This window comes from Pseudochaenichthys georgianus, chromosome 15 (genome assembly GCF_902827115.2).
Source record: "Pseudochaenichthys georgianus chromosome 15, fPseGeo1.2, whole genome shotgun sequence".
Classification (NCBI taxonomy): domain Eukaryota; kingdom Metazoa; phylum Chordata; class Actinopteri; order Perciformes; family Channichthyidae; genus Pseudochaenichthys; species Pseudochaenichthys georgianus.
The window spans coordinates 19,696,991-19,720,809 of record NC_047517.1 but is presented as its reverse complement, the minus strand read 5'-3'; the positions used below and the strand labels follow the sequence as shown (position 1 = coordinate 19,720,809).

The window sequence follows — 23,819 nt, the reverse complement described above, 5'->3', positions numbered from 1 at the left end:
TGAGTGATTGAAAGACCCACCAGATCAGATGTGATGATTACATTGAGCACCCAGCATGCTCGCAGTGGGACCTCTCGAGTGATGAGGGTGCTGACCGAGGCTGCAGCTCCGCTGACCCCCATCTTCAGAGGGGCTCGGAAAATTCTGACCCGCTATGAATATGTCCATACCATTCCCCTCTTTCATCACATATTAAGTGTGCTCATTCTAGCTACTGTTACCACGCTTAGCTCTTTCAGTAAACACAGTCACCTTTTCCCTCAGGGTGGTAAGAGTACACACTGCCCCGTTTGATTTGTGGCCGCTGGTTGTATCTCTCAAAACGAGCCGACTGGAGGTCAGCCGAATGGCATTCCTCAAATGTTAAGCTCTGTGACGTGTAAATAACCAACATACATCAATAAGATTCTGTTGTGGCTACGCAAGTTACACATTTAGCATTGCCGTTGAATGAACAATTACACATTCCTCAAATTAATTGATTGCGCAAGTTAAACTGGGAGAGATCGTAGACCAGTAGAGCTTTCAACTATTCTGTACACGCAAGCGCCCTGGCATGCACAGCAACAGTTAGATTCCAGAGCTGGGAGTAAGGAGGTGTTAATGTGGGAAAGTATTCAACAGAGAGATTACTCTCCGCTTGTTCTCTTGGTTATGTCTTGGTTCACAGTTGGCGTCTCATGCCCCATTGGTGTTCAAAGCCCATGCGGCACTCCACGTTGAAGCAGTGCATTCCTCAAGCCATGTGAAATTGGCCCACAAATGATTGTATTAAAACAAGATGATCTGACATTTGGGAGATTACATATTTGTTTCCTTTGTTTAGCATCATTAGTAAACAAACCCATCTATTCCATGATCCTAGTGAATATGTTGTTTTCCATCTAAGGCCTGAATGATGACACTGGAGTAGCTGCGGTGCACAGTAATGCAATAATTCACTGAAGTCTGACCACTGTTGGTTCGGTGCTAATCCGTTTAAACAGTCAATGCAATTGTGATTGAAAAGACTCATGGATGGAAGCATCAAGCACAAATGTAGCAATCGAATAATTAAAAAATGTGCTAGGAAGATATAAAACAATTGTGTATTTGTCAGCTGTTGCTACTTCTCTACAGTTGTACACTCTGCATTGGGTTAAGTGAACTGAGTTTGCGGTCGGTGACAGATTATCCGGCATGTCAGTTTTCAGTAATGTCCTGGGAAACAGCCTAAGTAGCTCTTATTTATTGTGGAAACCGGCTATTTATAAGAGTTGCCAAGCCTCCCCTGATTGCGGATGATATATTTTTGAGATGCACTCACTGACCTAAGACGATAAGCGCTTGCTGGCATTTTACACATAGAGCAGTGCTACCTGAAACCATGATGGTCAAGCTTACTCATTAGTGATGTTATTCAAACCAGTTATAAATGCAACGTCTTGTTATACAGTTAAGGCAAAGAAACCGAGACCAAATCTCTACAGCCATGCTAGCAGCCATGCTACACTGTAGTGTAGACGGGCCTAGGCTGCACATCGAGCTAAAGCTAACATTAGCATGCTAACATGTGTTTCTTTGGTATGACTTATTGACTAGACGTGTTCAATATAAAATAAAGCCCATTATTGTCGAGGTTTAATGCTGTATGGTTTTCTTAAGAGTCATGCTTTCTTTTGAATACAAACTGTTATACGATGTGTCTTCTTGGTTGATAATGTTGCACTGCATTGCATCATTAGCAGCATATGACCTAATGATCACTGTCGTGTGTGTTTTTTAATTGCGAATGACTCACTGGACGACTGACTTGTTGTGTTACAGCTGGTGTTTGAGGCTCTCCACAGTCAGGAGCCCAGGGGTTACGTAGTCGGCTGGATCATCGCCATCAGTCTGCTGGTGGGAATCCTCATCTTTCTGCTGTTAGCTGTGCTGCTCTGGAAGGTAACCAGCACATAAGTCACTGCTTCTTTTTCTTGCAACATTTTAAATAAACAAAAGGCAGTTGTCATAAACTTGAGACAGAAGCACAGTATCCAGTTGTAAAGAGACCGCTTGAGGAAAGTGAAGTGGTGAAGGTAAGAGCATGTTTTGGAGGTTTTAACTGAAGAGGACAAATAAGAGACAGGATAATAATTCACACCATACCATCACTCACATGAGAGAAGAAATGGCAAACACAATGATGTCTAGAGAACAAAACTCCTTTTCTTTTTCACTGCTTCATTTTCCATTGGGAATACCACACTGAAACCTTGGAATGTTGGTCTGGGGATACATTTCGAACCCCCCATCCACAGATTGTCGGACCTTGCCAAAATAAACCCCACTTACACGAGTCCTGTATTGCTCTTTTCAGGAAATGCCTGAGGAGAGTACAGGTCTGTATCAATAAGCTTTAGGAACCAACCGCTGATAAATTAATGGAGTCGTAGTGAGAGAGGCATCCTCCCAGTGTGTCTTTGTTTAGATACACACTGAGATCTACTGCCCTCTCCATCCTTTCATATCTCCTGTATATGACACTTGGTAGGTTCATGTAAATCTGAGTACAATATTACTTTCATACAGAAACAACACATTTCTAGAGGGGAAATGTTTCATTTGCTTCCATCCACGCTGGTGGTTTTCTGTGGTTAAATTACTTCCAATTGTGTAAACTTTAAATAACTGCCAGCCATTTTTCAAAGCATACCATGCCAGGATGTTTTACATTGATTTCCTACCGCCCAAACATCCATTGCTTGCCATTTGTTTCACTGCAGGGGGAATCTCTTTTTAAATGTGTAACTTTAGGATGTATAGTCCTCCATGGTGATGACGTTATTATTTCAATGATGCAGCTTTCAAAGCAATGTAAATCAAATCCAGAAGACAAACAAGAACATGTTGAAATCCATAATTTGTTTTGTTTTATTTTGTCAAAAAAAGGTTGCTGTTTTACAGCTGAATCTCATAAGGTTGTGTCAAATAGTCCCTTGCAGCGATTGCATAACCACACAAAGACACAATGTAACTACTTCCAAAAGACTCAATACAATAGAGCGCCTTCTTCAATATGCATGAAAAAAAATGACTCATCATTTTACCAACTGTTCACAGTATCATCCGACCAATACCAAACATTTTTTAAAAAGGTTCCAATAGTTGTACAAGGATTACTCACAGTATACTGAGTTATAGAATCAGGTTATGCACTGAGCGGTACAGTCAAAATACTGATACTTACATTTTGTAATGCTCCCTGAAGTAATTTTTGGAATTTAATGACAACACTGTTTCTAAATCACCACCAAATTACCATCAAACACATCTTGTGGATTTATGGATTTATAATGTCTTGTTAATTAATCAAAGGAATATGTCTTGGCCAAGAAGTTACTGCACCCAGTAGAGAAAGTGCACCTTACCGACTGTAACGCCTCATTGTGTTGTAATCGGCTAGCGAGAGGCTGAATGTAGCCTCGTATTTTCCTCATATCTCTGCAAAAGACCAAACTATGGGTTAATCCATTTTAAACTCTTCCTTTTATGGGTGACATATTTCCCAATAACAGACTTTAAGCTGATCCACGATAGCTGTTATCATCTAGTGGAGGGTCTCACACTAGGCCTTACCCATCGCAAATTTGTAATGACGTCAGAAAATAATGATCTACTATCAACAGTTATAATAAGCTTTGGAAAATGATCAGCGTTGATCTAATTATATGTGATTTGTACTGATTTTCAAATGTGACAGTTTTTCATTACTGTCTGATGCGACCACAGATACACATGACTTAGTTACTGACCACTCCGACTGTTGTTCCTCTCCTTCTCTGACAGATGGGATTCTTCCGTCGGCGCTACAGAGAAATCATCGAGGCAGAAAAGAACAGGAAGGACAGTGATGAAAGCTGGGACTGGATGGAAAAGAACCACTGAGACTTGCAGTGGGGGTCCCACAGGAGCCAATGAGATTAGGGATTGGGTCGGGAAGGATCCAATAGCACGTGGTCTCGCAGCCCAGCCGCCCCAGTGGCACCAGGCCCTTCAGTCTTCCATATGTGGAAGAGAAGAATATTCTCCTTATTTTTTGGAGACTTGATCTTTTTTTGTGGGTGGGGGTCTAGGAAACAGGCTTCTGAGGTGACAGTGTGGCTTGCCAGAGGACACTTGCTGTGGAATTCAGCTAATCTCATAGGAGGTAACTCCCAGCCAGCGAGAGTGGAGCTGTTGATGGAGAGCCACATCCGTACGGGGATGTGGAGACGGCATGAATACTGGTGGACAACAAAACCCTCAGGACTGTGTTACATAGCACATTTATTTTTATACATACACTTTAAGCCATATTGTAAAATAAAAAACCGGGCTTCTAGAAGAGATGGGGTTTTGAAGGCCATTATAAACATACTTATCTACAGTATGTTTTCCTTAAAGCACTGATGTTTGATAAGAATGAATGCCTTGGCTGCATAGCTTTACTTTTATGCCAAAGATATGTCCTGTACAGTATATGATAGAGTTGTTCGTATATGCAGTTCTGCCTGGGAGTGAATGATTGTATCTCTTCTGTACTATTTCCGCCGTATAAATATCTGTTCTACACATCTGACTGCCTCTCCCTCACACACCCGGAGCTAATTCTGTGCTTCAGACCCACACACGCATGATTAAAACAACGTATCCTGCTCATGTCATCCGCTAGTGTTGTCAGGGTTGTCTCAGAGGCGCTGAGGTCATTAGGATCTGGTTCAGGATGTGCAAATCAACCGCACTCGCTTCTTTATTTAGACTGTATTTGCCTTTATTATCCACGCCTGAAATGAAGTGGTTGTGACTTACACCAGCTTTTTGACTTTCCATAAGCATTCCATTAGCTATGATGTGGCTTTTGCTTAAAGATGATAACAACATATTTGTGTCAGATTTCAAATTGAAACTCTGCAATGCCTTGAATGAACACATGCTTAGAAAGTGCAATGTCCATTAGAGTATTTTCTCTAAATCTGCTTTTGCAAGAAACTATTACTCAGGTATGCAGCAGAGCCCCCAAAAGTCTCCAGGTTCAAGTGAAGATTGAATACCGTAAGATGATTCAATTTACGTCATGACACATACCTTATCATGATTCATTTCCAAAGCCTCTCTAGACTTCGCCATATTCAATTTGACTATTATGTTATTAGGCATTGGGTTTTAGCGTGAAATACGAGATCCATTATTCTCCACGGCCAGATGAAAGTCTGCAATGGGGTCCACCTACAGTCATTTCAAGGGGCCCATGGCATGAGTAATTCCCTAAAAATAGGTGGGAATGTGCTGCACTCAATCACTACACATAAACGCGCTCTTTTGGGCTCATGGGAAAAGCTTGTTTTAAGTCAACATGTAGGAATGTCAGCTCCCTGAAAATCTGCCACTCTAAAAGTTCCTCAGTGCTCGCATTGTTACCCCACATGTTCTCCGGAGTCTTTTTAAAGCTTGGTTTTGACAGATATTTTTGCCATGGCAGATTTAAACGTGCAATGCCAAAGAACAAAAACTATATTTTAATATGTTTCACACGTCGGTGCTAAGTCACTTTAATGGCTCACTATGATTGCTCGGCTCTCTGTTGTCTGTATGAATCTCTTACACACTTTATTTTAACATTTAATTCCACTGGCATGAAGGCATATATTGTACACATTCACGTCTTCACTCTGCATCTGTTAAAGCGATGCTAGAAACTGAGACCATTTCAGTTATATTTGAACTGTGAGGGTTATATTTTGTTTATATGATTGTTGTCACCGGTAATCACACCGTTATTTGGGGTTTTTGTTCTGAGTATACTACTGTCACTGAATATCATTTCCATTATAGTGTGCTGTATGTTTGATGTTTAAATTCATGTTGGAGCTGTATATTTATCTGTTGATAAATGTTAGAGTGAAAGTTAATGGCTCTGTGTGCTGTTTTTGTCAACGTGAGTCAAGAAAGAGTGGGTGTGTGTTGGTTTTTTGATGGTGTGTGGTGCTCTCTGCTGGCTGAAAGGCTCCAGACCAAAACACAAGTAAGTATTTAAAGTTAAAAGAAAACTCTGTTGGAGGTACGTTATGCAGTAATGTTTTCTTTTTGCAAAAACTACATTTTATTGAAAGGGTTCTTACTTTGCATTGCTTATATGTAATGTACAGCCAGCGCTGAAAGAGTTGTTCCTTTTACGGAAAATTAAACAAAGATCATTTTGATGATTTTTCATTTATCGAGAAAAGATGCCATATATTCTCTATCTCCAGCTGCTTAGAGATTTACTCCCTTTCACTGTTTTATTGTTACGAATGTTTGTCATTGGTTTTGTTTGGATGAAAGTGGCAATTTGAAGATGTTATTTTTGGAAATTAGACATTTCGGCAGGCAATTTTTACAGTTTACTGAGGGTGAATTCAGCAGTGGGCAACTTTCAAATACTTGAGCAATTCAATATTTTCTATATCTACTAATTAAATACAATTAATAGAGTAACTATGGCCCAACCAAGGTCCAATTAATTTGCAGCCCCTTCTGATCTCTTAAAATAATATACAATCTTTAATGAAAGTCCTGTTGTTGCAAGATTTCAGTATTATTTAAAGGTTTCAGGATTATAATTTTCTTTTTTAAATGTCCCACTTTTGCTAAATCCACTCGACAAACAAGTAAACAAATAGTCCAAACATAACTGCATTCTACAGCAATCTGTCAGGAAAGAGGCAGCTTGTGTTTGTTCATGTGACCCCGGTTGCCATGAAACACTGATACCAAGCACAAGCTCCTCTGTGGAGCTCACTGAATTATTAATATAGCAACCACACTGAATACAGCAGGGACACATCAACAAATGCTAACTTTCTGTTGACCCCGGAGAATCACCCTGTTCACTATGTCCTCTTTATTTGAGCATGGATTGATCAGGACTGCCGCAGTGGAGAGGGTGGTCGCCCCGATCGCAAGTCATTTGTGCCACTTGGTGCTGTTGTGTGACGGTGCAGAGGACCCTGAGCACTTCACCCAGCTGGAGGGTGCAGCCCAGGCCGTGGCTAAAGCGACTGAAAACATGGCAGCAGAGGCCTCCAGGTGGGTACAGTTTGGTGTGTAATGGGGTTAAAAGGACACGTGTAATGTATTATCAAATGAACACCAGGCTCCTTTCTTTCAGGGCAATCCGTGACACAGAGGATGAGGTTTTGCACATGGAGATGTCGTCCCTGTTTGAGTCTGTCACTGTGTCTGGACAACATGTGCTGCTGGCGGCCCAGAAACTCAACATCCAGCCCAGTCTGACTGAGCACAGAGAGGAACTCATCACTGCAACACAGAATGTCTTCCTGGGAGTAGTCAAAGTAAAGTATTATTTGTTTGTCTTGGTTTAGAAGGGGGCTCCAAGTATGTTACTAAATATAAATTCAATATAACATATTACAACGTCCATGCTGGTTGTTGTGTGTGGTGCAGAGTTAGGGAGGAAGGAATGGCTGCAGACACTGACTGATTAAAAGCATAGCAACTTTACAATAGATTCATCTTCCACAGCTGCATCTGATGAATACTTTACTAGATGTATCCCTAAAAGGGAATACTTCTTAACACAATAAAAGGCTATTTAAACTTAGCACCTGAACAATCTGAACTTCTGATTCATGATCCTTCCCCTCAGCTTCCAATGTTGTTAGAAATAACTTTTTTGTTAATTTGTGAAGACAGATACCGTTTTTATTGTAGGCTACTGATTGATATCTTATCTTTATTTCATTGTCTATACTTTATAAAGGTATACTTCAGCTACTGCATGTACATTTATTAAACGGACACAAAAGTTGAGACTGTCATAATCTCTTTCATTTTACAATACGTTATGCTCTCGTATAAAATCACATGGTGTTTGAGACCCTTTCATTTGTATTCCTTATGGTTTTTGAAAAGGCTCTTTAGATCGGAGAAAACTATTTTAGCACACTTACGGATCATGTTTTTTCACTATCATTATCAAATCATCAGGTATGGATTGAAAGACTATCTGGCCTTAACCCAATATTGCTTTTCTCAGAATATTAGGCACTCGTACAGCAATATAAGTGACATTATATATAGTACCTTTGTACCACAACTGGTTTTCATTCGTGATGTATGTGCATACAAATGTAGGTTTGTAATGAGGAAAGGTTACAAGATCACCAAAGTCAACACGCCCCATTTCATCACAGTTTGATGCCTCTATAGCAGTGATTCTCAAACTTTTTTCAATAATGTACCCCCTTTGAAAAAAATATTCAGCCAAGTACCCCCTGATCAGCGCAAAAACTATTTGTTAGGGGAAAAAGCCTATATAAAGAGGTACAGTACAGCCTTGCACCATCAGTGTCTGATTTATTAAAACCACAACATTGTAACTGAGAAACACTTAAATGCTACATTTCAAATGTTTACAATCCATCACTAAATTCATGGACAACCAATTTTAACATCATGCAATAACACTAAGACGACATTAGTTGCATTGAACTGATCTTTTTAATAAGTTGTACTAAAAATGTAGTGAGAAACATGGGCTTGTGCTTCACTGAGGATCTTTGTCATTCTGACAGGGAGGCAACCTGCAATTATTACACTTCGTGTTTTGAAATATGTGTAACTCTAGTCTATTAATATAAAACCCACACTGCTCAAACTTCGTTACTTTTCCTAAAATTGGTATATTTATCTACACAAAACACAAAATAAATCTCACGTACCCCCTGCAGTACTCCAACATACCCCTAGGGGTCCGCATACCCCCATTTGAGAACCACTGCTCTATAGCTTAGCTAAGAAAATCACAACAAGCAGTAACACGTTCCTTTTTCTGCCACTGTGCTCCTAGGTTCTGTTAGTGGACGATGATGCAAATATCAGGAGAGTGGTAGCTGCTTCTGATCAGGTTTTGGAGTGCCTCTCTGATCTCGGCTCCTCCATCGACATCAAGTCTCTACTCAAATATTTCCAGGTGTTTTCTGAGGCTCTGCTTATTCTCCATAGTCTGACAATGGAGAGAGCAAATGCCTTACAGGACCCAAGACAAACCGAACAGCTTCTAGATTCCTTAGAGACCCTGAGGCGGTGCATCTCCATGCTGCACACGGCCATGTGTACCACCATCAAACATCCAACAAGCGAGGAGGCGCAGGCAGCCAAGAGGTATATCCTGGACAAGGTGCAGAGCACAGTGAATGACATTATTAAAACCCTGAGAAGTGAATGCCACAGTACATCAATGGGTCCTTGCGGGTATTACATAGAGAGGAGGAACAGTCTTTTGCAACTACTTACTAGTTCTACCACCTCATCAATCCAAGGCTCTAGCTTTGACAGCCTGGTGAGGGATATTGTGTTTCACTGTATGGTGGTGGCAAACTCTTCTCGTAGGGAGTTTCAACAAAAAGTGGTCGCTCATTGTCGTCACATCCTGCAGTTCTGGTCAGACATAAAAATGATTTTAAAGTCCTCAGAGGATGATTCAGAGCAGAGCGTTGAAAAGCCTTGCACTTTTTTGGCGCAACAAATACAAACGCTTGACAAATCTTTGATGACTACTGTTCATTATCAAGTCTTGGACACATTTCTGACAGCATCTTCTATAGTGGAGGAACTTTTAAATGTGACGAGACAGATCCTGGTTTCGCATTCTTCTACAGATATGGATCTAACCTTTATTCAGCCGCTAGTTGAGGATTTGATATCTTCCACTGATAGAATAATCCAAGTGGCAGATTTCATCTCAGCTGTGGCTGTTGATGCGAAGAGTTTGGAGAACGTTGAGAACTCGCGAGTAAGCCTTACAAGACTCAGGGCTCGGATCGCATCTCTGTCACTTGATCTGGCAGATAATTCGATGCAAACTGTTCAAAAGCTTCATGAAGTGTGTCAGAAATGGGAGGAGGAGACTAGTCAGCTTCAGGATGCTCTCAGTGATGTAATGGATGTGAGAGAGTTCACCAGCGTTGCTATCGATGAGGTGGTCAGTGATCAGCATGGATGTGTCACAGCGTACAGAGAGCAAAGCTATAAACTGTTTGATGAACATGCAGCAAACCTTATTTGTCACTTGAAGCTGGCAGTTTACTCAGTGAGGAGGCACTTGGACAGAAGTAATGACCCAATCTACAGAAATGGCCTCCTGGTGCTGCTCAAACAGGTTCAGTCATCTCGAACCAAAGTGGCAGAGTCAGTCAGAGACATGCTTTTAGGTTCCAGTCTAAACGTAGAGGTATATTCTACTTTCTCAGATAATGTTTCTATGGCTATTCAACATTTAAAAGTGCTCAGAAAGGGACTGGACGGCCAACAACATCCACATCTCCTTAGCCCATTGCGCGAGGGGGCACGTCAACCAGAAGTCTCACGGTCATGTGTATCAGTCAAAGACACCTGTGAACTTCACCTGGATCATATGATAAAAGGCTCCCCTGTTTTTGAGGCTACAGAGAGGGATTCCCCCATCGTACGTGAGGATGAGCACTCAGATGAAGAAACCGTAGAAGCAGAACTGGCTCGTAAATATGACATTGATGATTTACAGATGCCAGCTGTCTCCGTTGAGCCCAAACTGATCCACAAGCCTCTTGAATTTGACCTTTTACCCCTCTTGTATGAAGTTGTGACTGTGACTAAAGGGAAGGATGTGACAGAACTCAACCGTGCCTGCACTGGTGTTCTCGAGCTGTCAAACTGCTACGCCCAAGCCACAAAGGAGGCCATGGCCATTGTTGATGCGGTTGATTGTAAGACGTTGGACAGCTTTAGAGCAGAGGTGGTGTCACTAACTCCGCTGCTCGTCCAAACGGCTCAAGAAACGGCAATGAGTTCAGCAATGAGCATGGAGAGCCTCTACAAACACAGCACGCAGTTTACTGATCTTATTAACAACACCCGGAAGGTTTTACTGCCAGTAGCTGGAGCCTGGTATCAAGCTATTTATACTGAGCTGCAAGGAAATCGGCCAACAATGGCAGCCAGTGTTTCGCAGCAACTGAATGAAGTGATGACTTTATGTGCTGATGTGGTCCAGCTTTTGACATCATCTGATTTACCCTCACAAAGCAATGGTCAAGAAACATTGAGCGTTTTACACAACAAGCTGAACAAAGCCCACAACAACACAAAATATCTGGTAGAGTTTTCCACCTCATTGAAAGGACAGGTAGATCAACTCGAGGCACTTTGTATCCTCTGGGGCCTGTCCATTCAGATTTTGCTAAATTCTCTTGATAAGATTATGGGAACATCGACCGCAGTGCACCAGTTGAGCCCTCAGAAAAAGCTCTCAGTGTTGTCAGAGAACTCACTACGAATCCAAGAGGCAGCGCGGCTAACCAGCCTGAATTGTAAAAGTGCTTACAAATCGAAACAGATAACAGATTACCAGGATGAACTCAAATCCCTGACTGAAGCATTTCTCAAAGCTGCCGAAGAGCTTGACATAATGCCAAGTGTAATGCAACTTGCAAAATCTGAATTTTTTCAGAGACATCTTTTGATTACAATTAGAGTGCTTTTTGTTCATCTAAGCAAAGCAAATAAGGATTATGACACAGCAATTCAAAAGATTGTCGGCATTGCTCATGATTTTGCTCAACAATTTCGGGAGAACAACACAGAAGAAGCAGAGCAAACGTTTGACAGCGCAGCGGAAACACTTTTGGAAAATGTAAAACCTGCAATAAAAAGAGTCGATGACTGCTTACACTACGTCCGTGACCCACGTGCCCGTTCTAACCTGAGGTCTATCAACGACCACCTGTCTTTTCAGATCTCAGATATAATCAGCAGGGCAAGGCTCATGGTGGAGACTCACTACATTTGTGACACACTCAGTCTGGATGTGCAGATACAGTGTTGGTCAGCCAAAGCTCACTATGTGGTGGAGGAGGTCAGGAAGCAGGATGGGATTCACCAAGAGGCAAAAGAGCACATCATGATGGGTCTACAGGGCAAAACATATGAGGATGTCAGAGAAGTGTTGGCTACAGTGCCATCTAAAGACAAAGAGGTGGAATTTCGCTCTGACACGACAATGACATCCTGGCAGAAAGGCCACACAGAAAGTGTTAATGCTGCAGAACCCAATATGAACATGGAAGCTGTGGCCAAATTCGGACCTGGAAATGTGGAAAAATATGTATGTATCTCAATATTAACACTGTTTTAAAATGTGGTGATTCCTTTATGTCTCAATAACTCACCTCCATGTTTTTATCTATAGGAAGGTGTCTGGTTTGGCACATACAAAGAGACTCCCTCGTTGACACACACGTCGCTTTTTCTTAAGCAAGAAAGTGACAGCTGGGATCCCAAGGACAACCGAATTGTCCAGGTGACAAGGAAGATGGCTGACACCCTATGTTATATGACTCAGTACTTGAAGAAGAAAGGACCAATACCGGTAATAACCACCAGAGGGCCCTTTACTGCATGGATATGGATATTTGTAGGCACCCTCATCTACAATCATTCTTTCTTTTACAGAATAAAGAGGCATTTGTCACTGCAGCCAAAGATGTGATCTCAAACAGCCAGTCAGTAACTCAGTTCCTCAGAGTTATTGCCAACCACTGTCTGGATAAACAGTGCACAGTTGAACTTTCCCTTGTAGTTGAGCAGATTCTCACCATCGCCAACCAGCTCAACATCATCTCCTGGTTGGTATAGTGTATGACACATGGTGAGAAGAACTAAGCTAGAAAACAATAATAACTGGACGCTTTTTATTCATAGCGTCAATGCTGTAACACCTGGCTGCAAATCATCTGATGAGATCCTGGTGAAGAACACTCAGAATCTACTCCAAACTGTCCTGCGAGGGGTCCACGCGGCAGAGTCAGCCTGCATCACTGTAAACATTTTATCTAAAAAACAAGCATTAATTACGAAGTTTTCTCATATTGATACGATACAGCTCTAACTCTCTGTTATGTGAATTGCCGCCTGCAAAATGTCTTTCTCTTTCCAGGGTTTGAGGCAACCGGAGCCAAACTCAGATGGTGCCGAGGCTACAGACTTGTGTTTTCAGTGGATGAGGAAATTAGAGATCCATCGAGCCCAGCAGACCTCCAACCCAGAGACTGATGAGCTGGGTTTGAGGAAGACCTCGTCCCACCCTGTAGCGCCCAGTCTTGCCTCGCCAGTTGGCTACAAGTAGTACTTATAAACAGTTATGGCAAGCCATTTGAGTATTTATTCCATATCCTTGATATCAGACGGCAGCTGCCTACACTAGTTGGCTCTTTGATTTCACTTGTTAGATATATGGTCATCTATGGCAAGCCATTTGAGTATTTATTCCATATCCTTGATATCAGACGGCGGCCACCAGTTCATCAACAAGCTTACAAGTTGGGACTTTGGTGCTACTAATGCTGCTCCTGGCGTCACTGGCATACTGTATGTGGTAACTAGTCAGACAAAAGGGCCACTAGTTGCTGAAAAAGAGTGACTAGTATAATGTTTTCTTGAACTAGTAAAGCAGAGTGCCAAACTAGTTTGAACATAAATCTAACAAGTGCAATCAAAGAGCCAACTAGTGTAGGCAGCTGCCGTCTGATATCAAGGATATGGAATAAATACTCAAATGGCTTGCCATAATGGAACCTTTAAGCCTCACTAGTTAACTAGTAAAAGGCAAAGGGTTCACTAGTTAACGTGTAGACATTTTGAGCCACAGTTAACTAGTAAGGTCAAAAGAGGCGTCAACTAGTGAACATTTTGCCTTTAGTTAACTAGTGAGTGATTCTGGGTGCTACTAGTTAACTAGTGCAGAAAAATGTATGCCACTAGTTAACTAGTTCAGCTTTTTTTGTAACTAGTTAACATGTCAGAGCTTTTGCAGCGCACTAGTTAACTTGTAAGACTTTTAGTGTCACTAGTACGGTCAGAGGGCCACTAGTTCATCAAAGAGCTTACATGTTGGTACTTTAGTGCTACTAGTGCTGCTCCTGGCATCACTAGTAAGGCTTATGTGGTAACTAGTCAGACAAAAGTGCCACTAGTTGCTTAAAAAGAGTGGCTAGTACAATGTTTTATTGAACTAGTAAAGCAGAGTGTGACCATATATCTAACAAGTGAAATCAAAGAGCCAACTAGTGTAGGCAGCTGCCGTCTGATATCAAGGATACTCAAATGGCTTGCGATAAACAGTTATTTTAAAACCTAACCTTTGTACATAACATAATAGGCATCCCGTTCACTTCTAGGTTTACAAAAACAATTTCCCAAAGTTTCAAACTAAATAAATATATCTTGTTTTTTTACGTTTACCACCTGATCTTTAAACTTTTTGTTTATTTTATATTCTTAAATTCTTGACCCAACCATTCCACAAGTTAACACCTGTGACAGATATACACTTATTCTTTATATTTTTCCCTATCTTTGTATTTAAAATTATCCCCTGAAATAATGTGATCCTAATTTCATCAACCTATGCATACACTTGAGAAGCAAAATGCTTTTCTACATCATCTTTGCAGTTCAAAATCAATTTATGAATCATGGTAGACCTGCGAAGCCGAAAAGGGATCCCATTGTTGATTTCTATTTAAAATAATGATATGAAACCGACTCAACCCTTAGAGGGAGCTTTTCACAGACTGCCATGCCCACGGACACTTCAACAAGGTGAATGACATAACATATTTAGTATTTTGAGAGAATTAAACTTGTGATTCTGAAATAAAATACCTTATGTCTTATCTGTTTATTTCAGTTATCATAATAAAATCACTAAAATGTGACAGGCATGTGTTGTTAAAATGTCTTACAGTATTATCACAACCATCACCACAAAAACGGAAAATGAAGCATTATTCAATAAAACGCTCAAAAACAGACTGTACATGTAATACAAAATGTGAAGTATGAAAACGATAATTAGAAAAAAGGACAGTTTAGTTTCAGTCATACAAGTCTCACCTTAACAGACACAGAAATGTAAAATAATATAAACTGCAGAGCATTAACATTCACCCGTACATGTATACGACAGTTAACCCCACATGAGTTTATCGTGTCAACTCTATGAAATATAGTTATAAAGGTCATATTTATCGATCTATCAATGAGATGGGTCCAATATATATTTTTTGAATTTCTTTTTTGTTCTGATAAAAAACAAGTGAAAGACAGTTTGCTATCTACCATACAAGTTTGTCAGCAGTGCGTGTTTTGACTGATGACAATGACAAATGAAGTAAACAATATTATTTACTCAACGACTCTCAACACTGCTAGTTAAGCAAATTAGACAAGCCTACATCAGTAACTTGACATCCTCAAAGCATTTAGGCCACTTTAAATGAAAACAAAGTAAATAATAAAAAGTAGATCTGTTAACTTCCCTTATCATAAAAGTGAGCATAAAAGTAAGGTATAATAATATAAAAGAGCCTTCAAATAAATAAGGAAATACAAACACTCACAAGGGAATTCCTAGAATTATTGTTTGATGGATTATTTAGTAACCGTTTGCCTGTAGAGTAAGTTTATGATCTTATCTACAATGTGTAATGCCTGGAAAGATATGCGTCAATCCTTAGTGAAAAATGGACACACTTTTTAAAAACTGTTTAAAACCTACATGGAAATAACACAATGATAAAAAACCGTAACATACACACTTTCAAAACACACATTTCTGCATTAATAAGATTATGTTGAAGGTAACTATACACTGTGTCTGTGCACATTAGATAGCATAATCTCCATACTGATGTGTGGCGCACTAGAGAGTATGTGTTTTATACAGGATCATTTATATACAGAAATAAATAGATTCATGTGATTCCAAAACGATTAATAGATATTTTCATCAAAATACAAATCTTCTGCAGCTTTTACATATTTCCACCTCGGGGTGTTTACTGACAGAAAGGGGAAGCAGTGGGATCAAAAGTCTTGAACACATCTTTGAGTGTCCTGTCATCTGCCTCCTCCTCTGGGCCCTCCTGCTTTGGTTCCTCCTCCTTGACCTCCCCCTGCTCCTTCTTTTCCTCCGTCTCTTCTTGTGCTCCTGCTGAGCCTTGTCCTCCAGGTTTGGCCGGCCTGGGGTCAGTGTACGGGGGCCGGATGAGCCCGGCCAGGGCCTGGATGGGGAGGTTATGAACCGCAGGGGGTTTGACCGGTGAGGCAGGAGGCACTGCGGCAGGACTGGGAGGTGGAGGCTGATCTGAGGCTGCGTCTGTGCTTTTTGTCTCTTCCAAAGAGCCACTTCTTTGAGTTGGTGAAAGTGGCGGAGAAGCGTCTTTCTTGGCTGGGAGTTTCAGGATGGACGTCTTTTTGGGAGGCTCTGTCGGCTCCTTCTGGGCTGTCTCGCTTTGATTACGAGGATCGTACAGACTGATGCCCCCGAGGATAGTAGTGGGACTCTCTAGCCCCCCACCAGAGGAAGCCAGATGTGGGGCATAAGGTGGCAGCTTCTCAGGCTCTGGCTTTGCTTGGACAGTATGAGGAGTGGAGCTAACACTGGCCTTCTGTAGCCTGGGGTCCACAACTCCCCCCCCAGAGGAGGGCACCTTCTGACCCATCAGCTTCGAGTCCAGGCTAACTGTACGCTTGAGTCTGGGATCCAGAGTCTTCTGCTGACGTGGATCTATGGGTCTTTCTGGGGGGGGTCGGGACTCTAGAGATCCGGAGGGTAATCGACTCATACGCTCTTTTAAACGTGCTGCTACCAGTCTGGGGTCAATGGCTGGAGGGCTGGAGACGGGGGGAGGGTCAGGCAAGCTTGTTCGGTTCATCTGAGCATCTGCAATGAGGGGTGGGAGGGGCAGGTTGATTGAGTGTTCCTGTTTGGGTACCAGAGAAGGGATGAGGTCCTCAGGAGCCCATACTACGGTCTGAGCGAAGGCCGGCCTCTGGAGCAGGATGTCCACTCGGATGTGGCTGAACTGCTTTAACTGGCAGCGAGGGTCCCGCAGCAGCACCTCGGGGCCGGCATCTAGAGGGATGAGGACAGCTTTGTCCCTGGGCTCCCGCTCTCCTTCATCATCCTCATCCCCTGCAGGGGGCTTCTTAGAACCGGGGTGGCCCTGCTGCCGAAAGGAACTCGGCTCCATCGGTCGAATCTTCCTGGGGTCTCTGGAGAACCGGGGGTCTACAGCTCCGTCCGACTCCTTTTTCGTATCCGAGGGTCGCTGTCGGGGGTCTGTCTTCACACGGGGGTCACTGGGTGGGGCCCTCTCTTTAACAAGCCGAGGGTCACCCACTGGGGCAGCCTGGGGGGGCTTCGACTGAGACTGCTGCTTCTCATTCTGCTTTTTGAGACATTTGAGAATGGAGGAAACACAGCTCCCATCCTCTTCATCGCTTGAGTACCAGTTTGTAGTTTCATCTGTCAAGAAAAAGATGACGTCTTGTATTTGTTTTGTATTTACATTTCTATTTAAATGAGCGCATGTTTAGGACACTGATTTCCCCTGGGTAATACATGTCTTTTTACCTCAGTTTTCACTCAATTTCAGAAAGGGTTCTAATTTTTACGGAGTTTTATTTGACCCTAATTTACTCAGGAAACCTGCTTCTTGCCCCTTACCTCTGTTTGCATTGTTATCATCCGGGCCCTCCGCTCTCTGGGGCTCGTTTCCCGGTGGAAGAGACTCTTGCTGTTGTTGTGTCAGGTGTAAAAGGATGGCCTTCTGTACTGCTGGTGGCAAAGAATTCAACTGTGACTCTGCACCCATGTTCTGCTGGAGATTCTGCATGAAGGCCAGACCAGGGTCAACTGCATTAAACGAAAAAGAGAAACCCAAATTAGCATTGTTTAGTTATGATTAAACAAAATTAATCTATTTGAGGGCCAATTGAAACACTGACCTCCCTGTGGAGCCTGGTTTCCGAGGAAGTTTCTGAAGAAATCTACTGGGTTCTGACCCATAGGTGGAAACGGGAAGAGATTCTGCAGCATCTGTAGATCTGGAGGGAACGGAGGAGGCCTCTGCATGTTCATCGGAGGGTTCATATTAGGTCTGTTTACATAAAAGGGTGGGGGTTGACCAGGGGGGATCGGAGGCGGCATTGGAAAGCCGTGGGGTGGGTGCAGTCCAGGGGGGCTCTGTGGCATGGGTGGTCCAGTGGGATGACCCATAGCGACAGTTGATTCAGGAGGAGGAATAGGAGGAGCGGAGGGCCCTGAAGGCACCATGCCTGCAGTCTGCGCGTCCTCTGAGCCGCCACTGAACTGATCGCTGCCTTCACCTTGATTCTGGGAAAAGTTGGATCCACTGAAAAACAATGAGCGCAATTAAGTACAGAATAAGCTCTTTCGAGTTTGATCAGCAAATGACATGGGGATACAATATTGAGCTTGTTTTTTAAAATGAGAATGAACTAGATTGGTATCCTGAGTAGTATTTGTTAATTGAGTAATGATTACTGTGTTTAAAAAAACTTACAGCTTAATTTGTCATTATTATTTTTCGTAATACAGCTTAGGCCACTGTACATGTTCCATTCATATAAAAAAGGTAGATATTGGTTTAGGGTTGGATATAAAAATTTGCAAATTCATAAAATATAGAGGCTTTACAGTAAGTTACCTGAGACCAATTTTCTGTGCCAAGTCTACAGTCGGTTGAACATTGATTTCAAACAGGGAGGGGATCTTCTTCCCCGCCTGTCCCGAGGCTCCGTCTGAGGGACTGCTCTGACCAGGAGTGGGCAGCAGCCCCACCCCAGGGGGGGGCTTTGGAAGTGGAGCGATACCCTGCTTTCTCAGATCCTCCAGCTCCAGCTCGTCCTCGCGGGCGTTCTCCTCCTCAGTGTTGATGATCTGATAAATGAGTCAGAAAGCACAAATAAGACAATATTTGACCATAAGAATAAGTTGGCAAAAAATGGTTGACTTTTTTTTTTTGATCTACCTTGTCAAGCAAGTCTTTGGTCACATCGTTCAAAGCATCGTGGGAGAATTTGCAGTTGTCCCCTTGATAACATTTGGCTCCAGTATGAAAGAACTTGCATGGGTATTCATGTGCAATCACAGGTTAAGGAACAGGACTAATTGAAAGGTATAATGACATTTATTTGAATAATGCACCACATTACACACTTTTTTGAAGGATATTGTGCATGTAAATGCAGTTATCTCCTTTACTGCAGTATCCTTGAAGGTAAAATTTACAAAGTTCCTTTTTCTTATCTGGTACGACGAGTTCATGTTCGAACTTGCACTGTTCACCCTGTGTGAAGAAAGTATATTTTAGGTAGGAAAGTTATTTTATGTAATTACACCGCGGTTAATTTGATGAAATAAAAGATATTTTAGCTTTAATTGTTAAAGCAAAGAACATTAGTGGTACTATACCTTGATGCAGCGACCCTCCAGGAAATACTTGCAGATGTTTCTCCCGTTGTGTTCGACTGTGTGCTGATTGATAAACTCTTTGCTCATAATTGGCCGTTTCTTCTGAAAACCGGAGGAATTTTTTCCTTCCTGTAACACACGTACAAATATGTAGCCTTAGTTTTTGTCTTTATGCCAGACTATGTGTTAAGCTGAACAGCACAGTCAAAAGTGAAAACACTGCAAAGTTGTGATGCGAGGAGTAAGTAAGATTAAAATCCAAGCATTCTTCAAGCACTTTCAAGGTTCCCAACCCAAACATTTCTAGAGCTTTATCAAATGTAATTTGTTAAAATAAATTGTATTTGGAGAAATTAAGTTTATATATAGTTTAAGTTTATATATTTACATTAATTTCAATTGATAGAATATCTTTGGTTTTATTATGAAGATGAAACACCAGATAAAAGTGAAAATAAAGCGTTGTTCATATACAAATCAACATCCTAAAAATACAGCAATTTATTGTTACGTTACTACTAAGGGGTTTACAGAGCTGTATTTGTCTTAGTAATATACAATACAGATAGGTCTAGCTGAATGTTAAAGGCAGACTCACTGGGACCATGTCTTCCATGCCTTGGTCTCCTCCTCGTCCTCGTCCACGTCCTCCCCAGGGTTTGCCCTTCAGCTTCTTGTTCTTGAAGAGCATCCCACGTCCTCTCCCCGGCCCACTGCCTCGGCCCCTTCCTCTCTGCCCAACTGAGAACGATGAAAGAAGAAGTCAAACACAACAGCAAAATAAAAAGTACATTTAGATACTACATAAATGATCTGATTTGAAAGTGTCTCATTCATACACTGCTGTTGTTTCATCCCCCTCATGCTTCCTCTCTTCATCTGGTCTTTGGATTGTCGTCCCCTTCCCCGACCCTGCGGACCTGAATCCTTTGATTGCGGGTACTCTGACATGTCATCTTCGTAATCATCCTCCTCTTCGTCATAGTCATACTTGTCATCACTGTAGTCGCTGTATTTGTCGAAATCACTGCTCTTTGGAGGCGGGGACTTCTGGGAGTTACCATGGCCTCCCTTTGAATCCCGTCCATGCTGGAAAGTCAGTAGTTGAAGAGCATAAAGTCACGCAATTATACCTTTATGAATATTTAGCATCAGCATGCCAGCGGTGGTGAACTCACCTGAGAGGACTGGCCATCTGATCCCTGGGTTTTCCGGTTTTTGGGCCTTTCTGATCGGTCGTAGTCTGAGTCATAACTGTCGGAGCTGGAGCTGCTGGAAGGGGAGTGGTGCTGAGGAGAAGGGCGAGGGAACAAAGGAAAAACACATTAAGGGGAAGTTTGAATTAATTCCTTTATTGCAATAAGATTTATTAAAGCGTCTTACTTTCTGTCTGTCACGCCTCCTCCTTTTGGACCTCCTCTTCTCTTTGGTCTTTTTGTATCTTTTCCTGGAGTGCCTGTGGGTCTTCTCTTCTTTCTCTTTCTCTTTTTCCTTCTCTTTGTCTTCATTAACCTCAGCAACCTCTTTATTTTCCTCTTCGATCCCAATTCCTTCATCATCTATTTCTCCGTCTTCCAGTTCGCCATCCTCTCTGAAATGAGGAGAAAGGTATAAGTGTAAGGGTTTATAGACAGTGTTTTGTCATTATCAGACATTATTAAATAAATAAAAAACATCATGAGCAGAACCAGTATCACCTGCTGTAATCATTTAATAAGAATATTAAATAATACTAAGCCAGCCATAATGTATTTTCCCTTTATTTGGAACAACTAAATACGATGCTAGAGATCTTCCATTACGCCCTAAGCTTTCCTGTACTAAAACATCCCATCCATAATTCAAGGCTAAGTTTTGATTTCCTGTGAGCCAGTGTGTGTTGCTATTTCATGAAAGCCAAATTCAGTTCAACCTCCGGCTAAAAGAAATACACGAAAGCCTTTTTATTTCTAAAAGCAAGGTTATTTAGTTGTTATACAATGACAGCCTGAAGTCAAAGATACACTTATTATGTGTTGTGTGTGGGCAAACAAATACAAATGAATGAATAAGGTCCATTATTATTCTAGAGTAAAAGTATGCCAAACATTTTGATGGAATTTTAAAATAAGCTATCTGGCTGGAAGGCCTGAGCACTCCTCTATGACCTCTATAAATGCATACCAATCAAGAATGTAAGTATATAATAGAGCCATAGCCTATTAATCTTATGATCAGTATGATTATTTTGGAAGAACTTTGGGTTTGCTTTCTTTTACTTTGCTTTGTGTGTGACCCAGGTGCAAACTTCACACATGCTGCTTTTAATGTCCTTTAGACACGGATGGATCGGGTACTTTTAGTTGGTAATAACTCTAGCTTGGCAGTTAAAAGCAATTTTGTATTACAAATATGTATTTCAAATATAAAGATATGCCTGGAACAGCTGCATATAAATCATTCCAGTGTTATTTTCATATCATGTAATGTCAGCTGATATGAAAATACAAAGCAGCTAGAAGTATGAAACCAAAACACCCTGAAATGGGAAAAATGTCCACCAACTGATCCACGGCTGTTTTCACAGACACTAGCTACCTCTTTCTCTCACACCAGTGCAGATCATTATTCAAACTTTCCATCATATCCAAAGCCATCACATTACTGTACCTAACTTCACTTTTATTCCATAGCAGAAACCTCAAGATGCAATATGAAACAATTGTTGTATATGTGGGGGAAATGTCATAAAAAGACATAGGAATATTTTTTATAATATAAATACTATGAGTAGATATTCAATGACTTTTCTAACATAACTTTAAATTCTATTTTTGCACAACATAAATCAACTTGTGTGTTTTCACTGACTTAAAAAACAACTTTTAAAGTCTTGATTTTTCCCACATAAATGTACAATATCTCAAGGAGAGGGGGACCCCATGTCTAACCATGTAAGAGGAAACTGAAATGCACTGAGTGATGCATGTTATGTGTAAATCAGGGACTGGCAGCCCTGGACAGCTTGTATTCCAACCATGTATCACAACATCAGCTGTTCATTTTGCTTAGCTTCATAAAACAGTAAAATCCTCTGGTGAAACCTTTAGCTTGACACCATCAAACCCTAGGCCCTCTTTGTTCACATGGTCAGACAGCCCTGAGGACTAGAGACCAATCACAAGGACAGAGGCATCAACCCTTTGTGAACCCTGCCTCAGCAGTACTGCCAGGTGCCCGCTAGAGGGAGCACAGCACTATGATGGGCGTGGCATTAACATCATAGTCATTTGCATAGTCTCCTGCAGGTGGCAACAATGAAGCCATGAATTCATTCCAGCACCACAGCTACAAACACGATGAGGTCTGCTATCTTACATGGAAATGATGGTGAATGACTCTTAACAATGTGATGGGAAATCAATGTTATCTGGACAGCGTTATTCAACTGCACTAAGAGGCATGCAAAGATCTTTGAGGGGGGAAACCGTGGGCTCTAAACCCTGCAATTCATGGTTAAAAAAAAGAAAAGAAAACAGTAACACAAGCATGTCGACCCACAGCACTGAAACGCACAGATGAGCGTATTAAGAATTGCATAAGAATGTTACTCGACCTTTCATCCCCTGCAAGCTCAGAGTCTGTCATGTTTTTGTCAAGAACAGGGACTGGGGGACTGGAAACAAGGCTCACAGAAGCCATTGGAAAACGGATCTGCCTCCTTTCTCTCCGGCAGGCTACACGAGTGAATTAACTCAGTCACTCAAGGAGACGGTGTGTTGTGAGAGATGCTGGAAGATTTTCAGACTGGAAAAAACTCACGGTGTTTCATGTCTCGACAGAGACAATAAACAGACACTGTCCTCTTTCATATCAATGACGTTTTAACTCTGTGAGCACAGCTTGATACCCCGCTTTGCTAATGTCCCGTCGGTTGACAGCTGCCATGGTGAAATAGAGGAGACGGAGGGAGAAACAGACAGAAATGTAACCATGTTCGTTGATTTCAGCATCTTCATAGGCTTTCTCAACAGGGACATCATCTCAAAATGGCTTCTGAGGTCTGCAGCACATTCCTAGATCATGTATTCCTCCATGTATATATATAGTCCTATCTGGATCTATCTAACCTGGTTACAGCCGATCCTTGTCAGCTATTGGTCAGGCATCGCCCGGGTAAAAAGAACAGCGATTCTTATTGGTTCAAATCAACGCCAGTCAATTTCAACATCTGCAACATGAAGCGTTTACGACGTCCATTGTCAATGTTTTATTAACGTGTATTGCGCAGTTATAATGACCCGAGTATATGGTGTTTTTAAAGACAAAAACAGCTGAAGCCATTTATCTTTATTCCTACCTACAGATTTATTTCCTTGTTTATTGTTTATTGACTCACGCGCGCGAATGAGGTCGACTTCACGCGCACGTGCAGTTCCTGTTATCGATCACCAGGTGTAGCTCTGACTCTACAGAGCAAACCATAAAATAAGAGCTTGTACAATGGTAACATCAAACC

General features: G+C 41.7%; 4 protein-coding genes across 5 annotated transcripts in view; 3 read left to right on the top strand and 1 right to left on the bottom strand.

Annotated features, from left to right (window-relative positions):
• The window catches only part of itga9 (integrin, alpha 9), a 48,403-nt gene extending 42,496 nt beyond the window's left edge, over positions 1-5,907 (top strand). The window contains exons 27-28 of the mRNA XM_034100771.2: positions 1,807-1,926; positions 3,811-5,907. Coding sequence (XP_033956662.1) covers positions 1,807-1,926; positions 3,811-3,909 — 219 coding nt within the window. The 3' untranslated portion in view covers positions 3,910-5,907. The remainder of the gene's footprint in view (positions 1-1,806; positions 1,927-3,810) is intronic.
• Positions 5,908-6,812: 905 nt separating this feature from the next.
• Positions 6,813-9,674, top strand: LOC117459407 (vinculin). The gene is made up of 4 exons (XM_034100187.1): positions 6,813-7,068; positions 7,151-7,334; positions 8,852-9,496; positions 9,663-9,674. Exons 1-4 carry the CDS (start codon positions 6,875-6,877, stop codon positions 9,672-9,674), a joined length of 1,035 nt encoding a protein of 344 aa, XP_033956078.1. The 5' UTR covers positions 6,813-6,874.
• Positions 9,675-10,317: 643 nt separating this feature from the next.
• On the top strand, positions 10,318-14,853 carry LOC117459846 (uncharacterized). Its single transcript, XM_034100996.1, has 5 exons — positions 10,318-12,145; positions 12,230-12,409; positions 12,493-12,665; positions 12,742-12,859; positions 12,977-14,853. The coding sequence occupies exons 1-5, from the start codon at positions 10,418-10,420 to the stop codon at positions 13,163-13,165; spliced, it is 2,388 nt and encodes a 795-aa protein (XP_033956887.1). The 5' UTR covers positions 10,318-10,417; the 3' UTR covers positions 13,166-14,853.
• On the bottom strand, positions 14,705-23,388 carry LOC117459845 (zinc finger CCCH domain-containing protein 6). Of its 2 annotated transcripts, none has more exons than XM_034100994.2 (12): positions 22,917-23,388; positions 20,705-20,912; positions 20,500-20,610; positions 20,161-20,410; positions 19,920-20,062; positions 19,322-19,450; positions 19,082-19,196; positions 18,879-18,988; positions 18,555-18,787; positions 17,833-18,239; positions 17,552-17,740; positions 14,705-17,350 (listed from the first exon to the last, which is right to left on the bottom strand). In XM_034100994.2, exons 1-12 carry the CDS (start codon positions 23,000-23,002, stop codon positions 15,879-15,881), a joined length of 3,453 nt encoding a protein of 1,150 aa, XP_033956885.1. In that variant the 5' UTR covers positions 23,003-23,388; the 3' UTR covers positions 14,705-15,878. The 2 variants fall into 2 exon arrangements, with proteins under 2 accessions (XP_033956885.1, XP_033956886.1); XM_034100995.2 differs by having other exon boundaries at positions 23,123-23,388.
• Between the last annotated feature and the right edge of the window lie 431 nt (positions 23,389-23,819).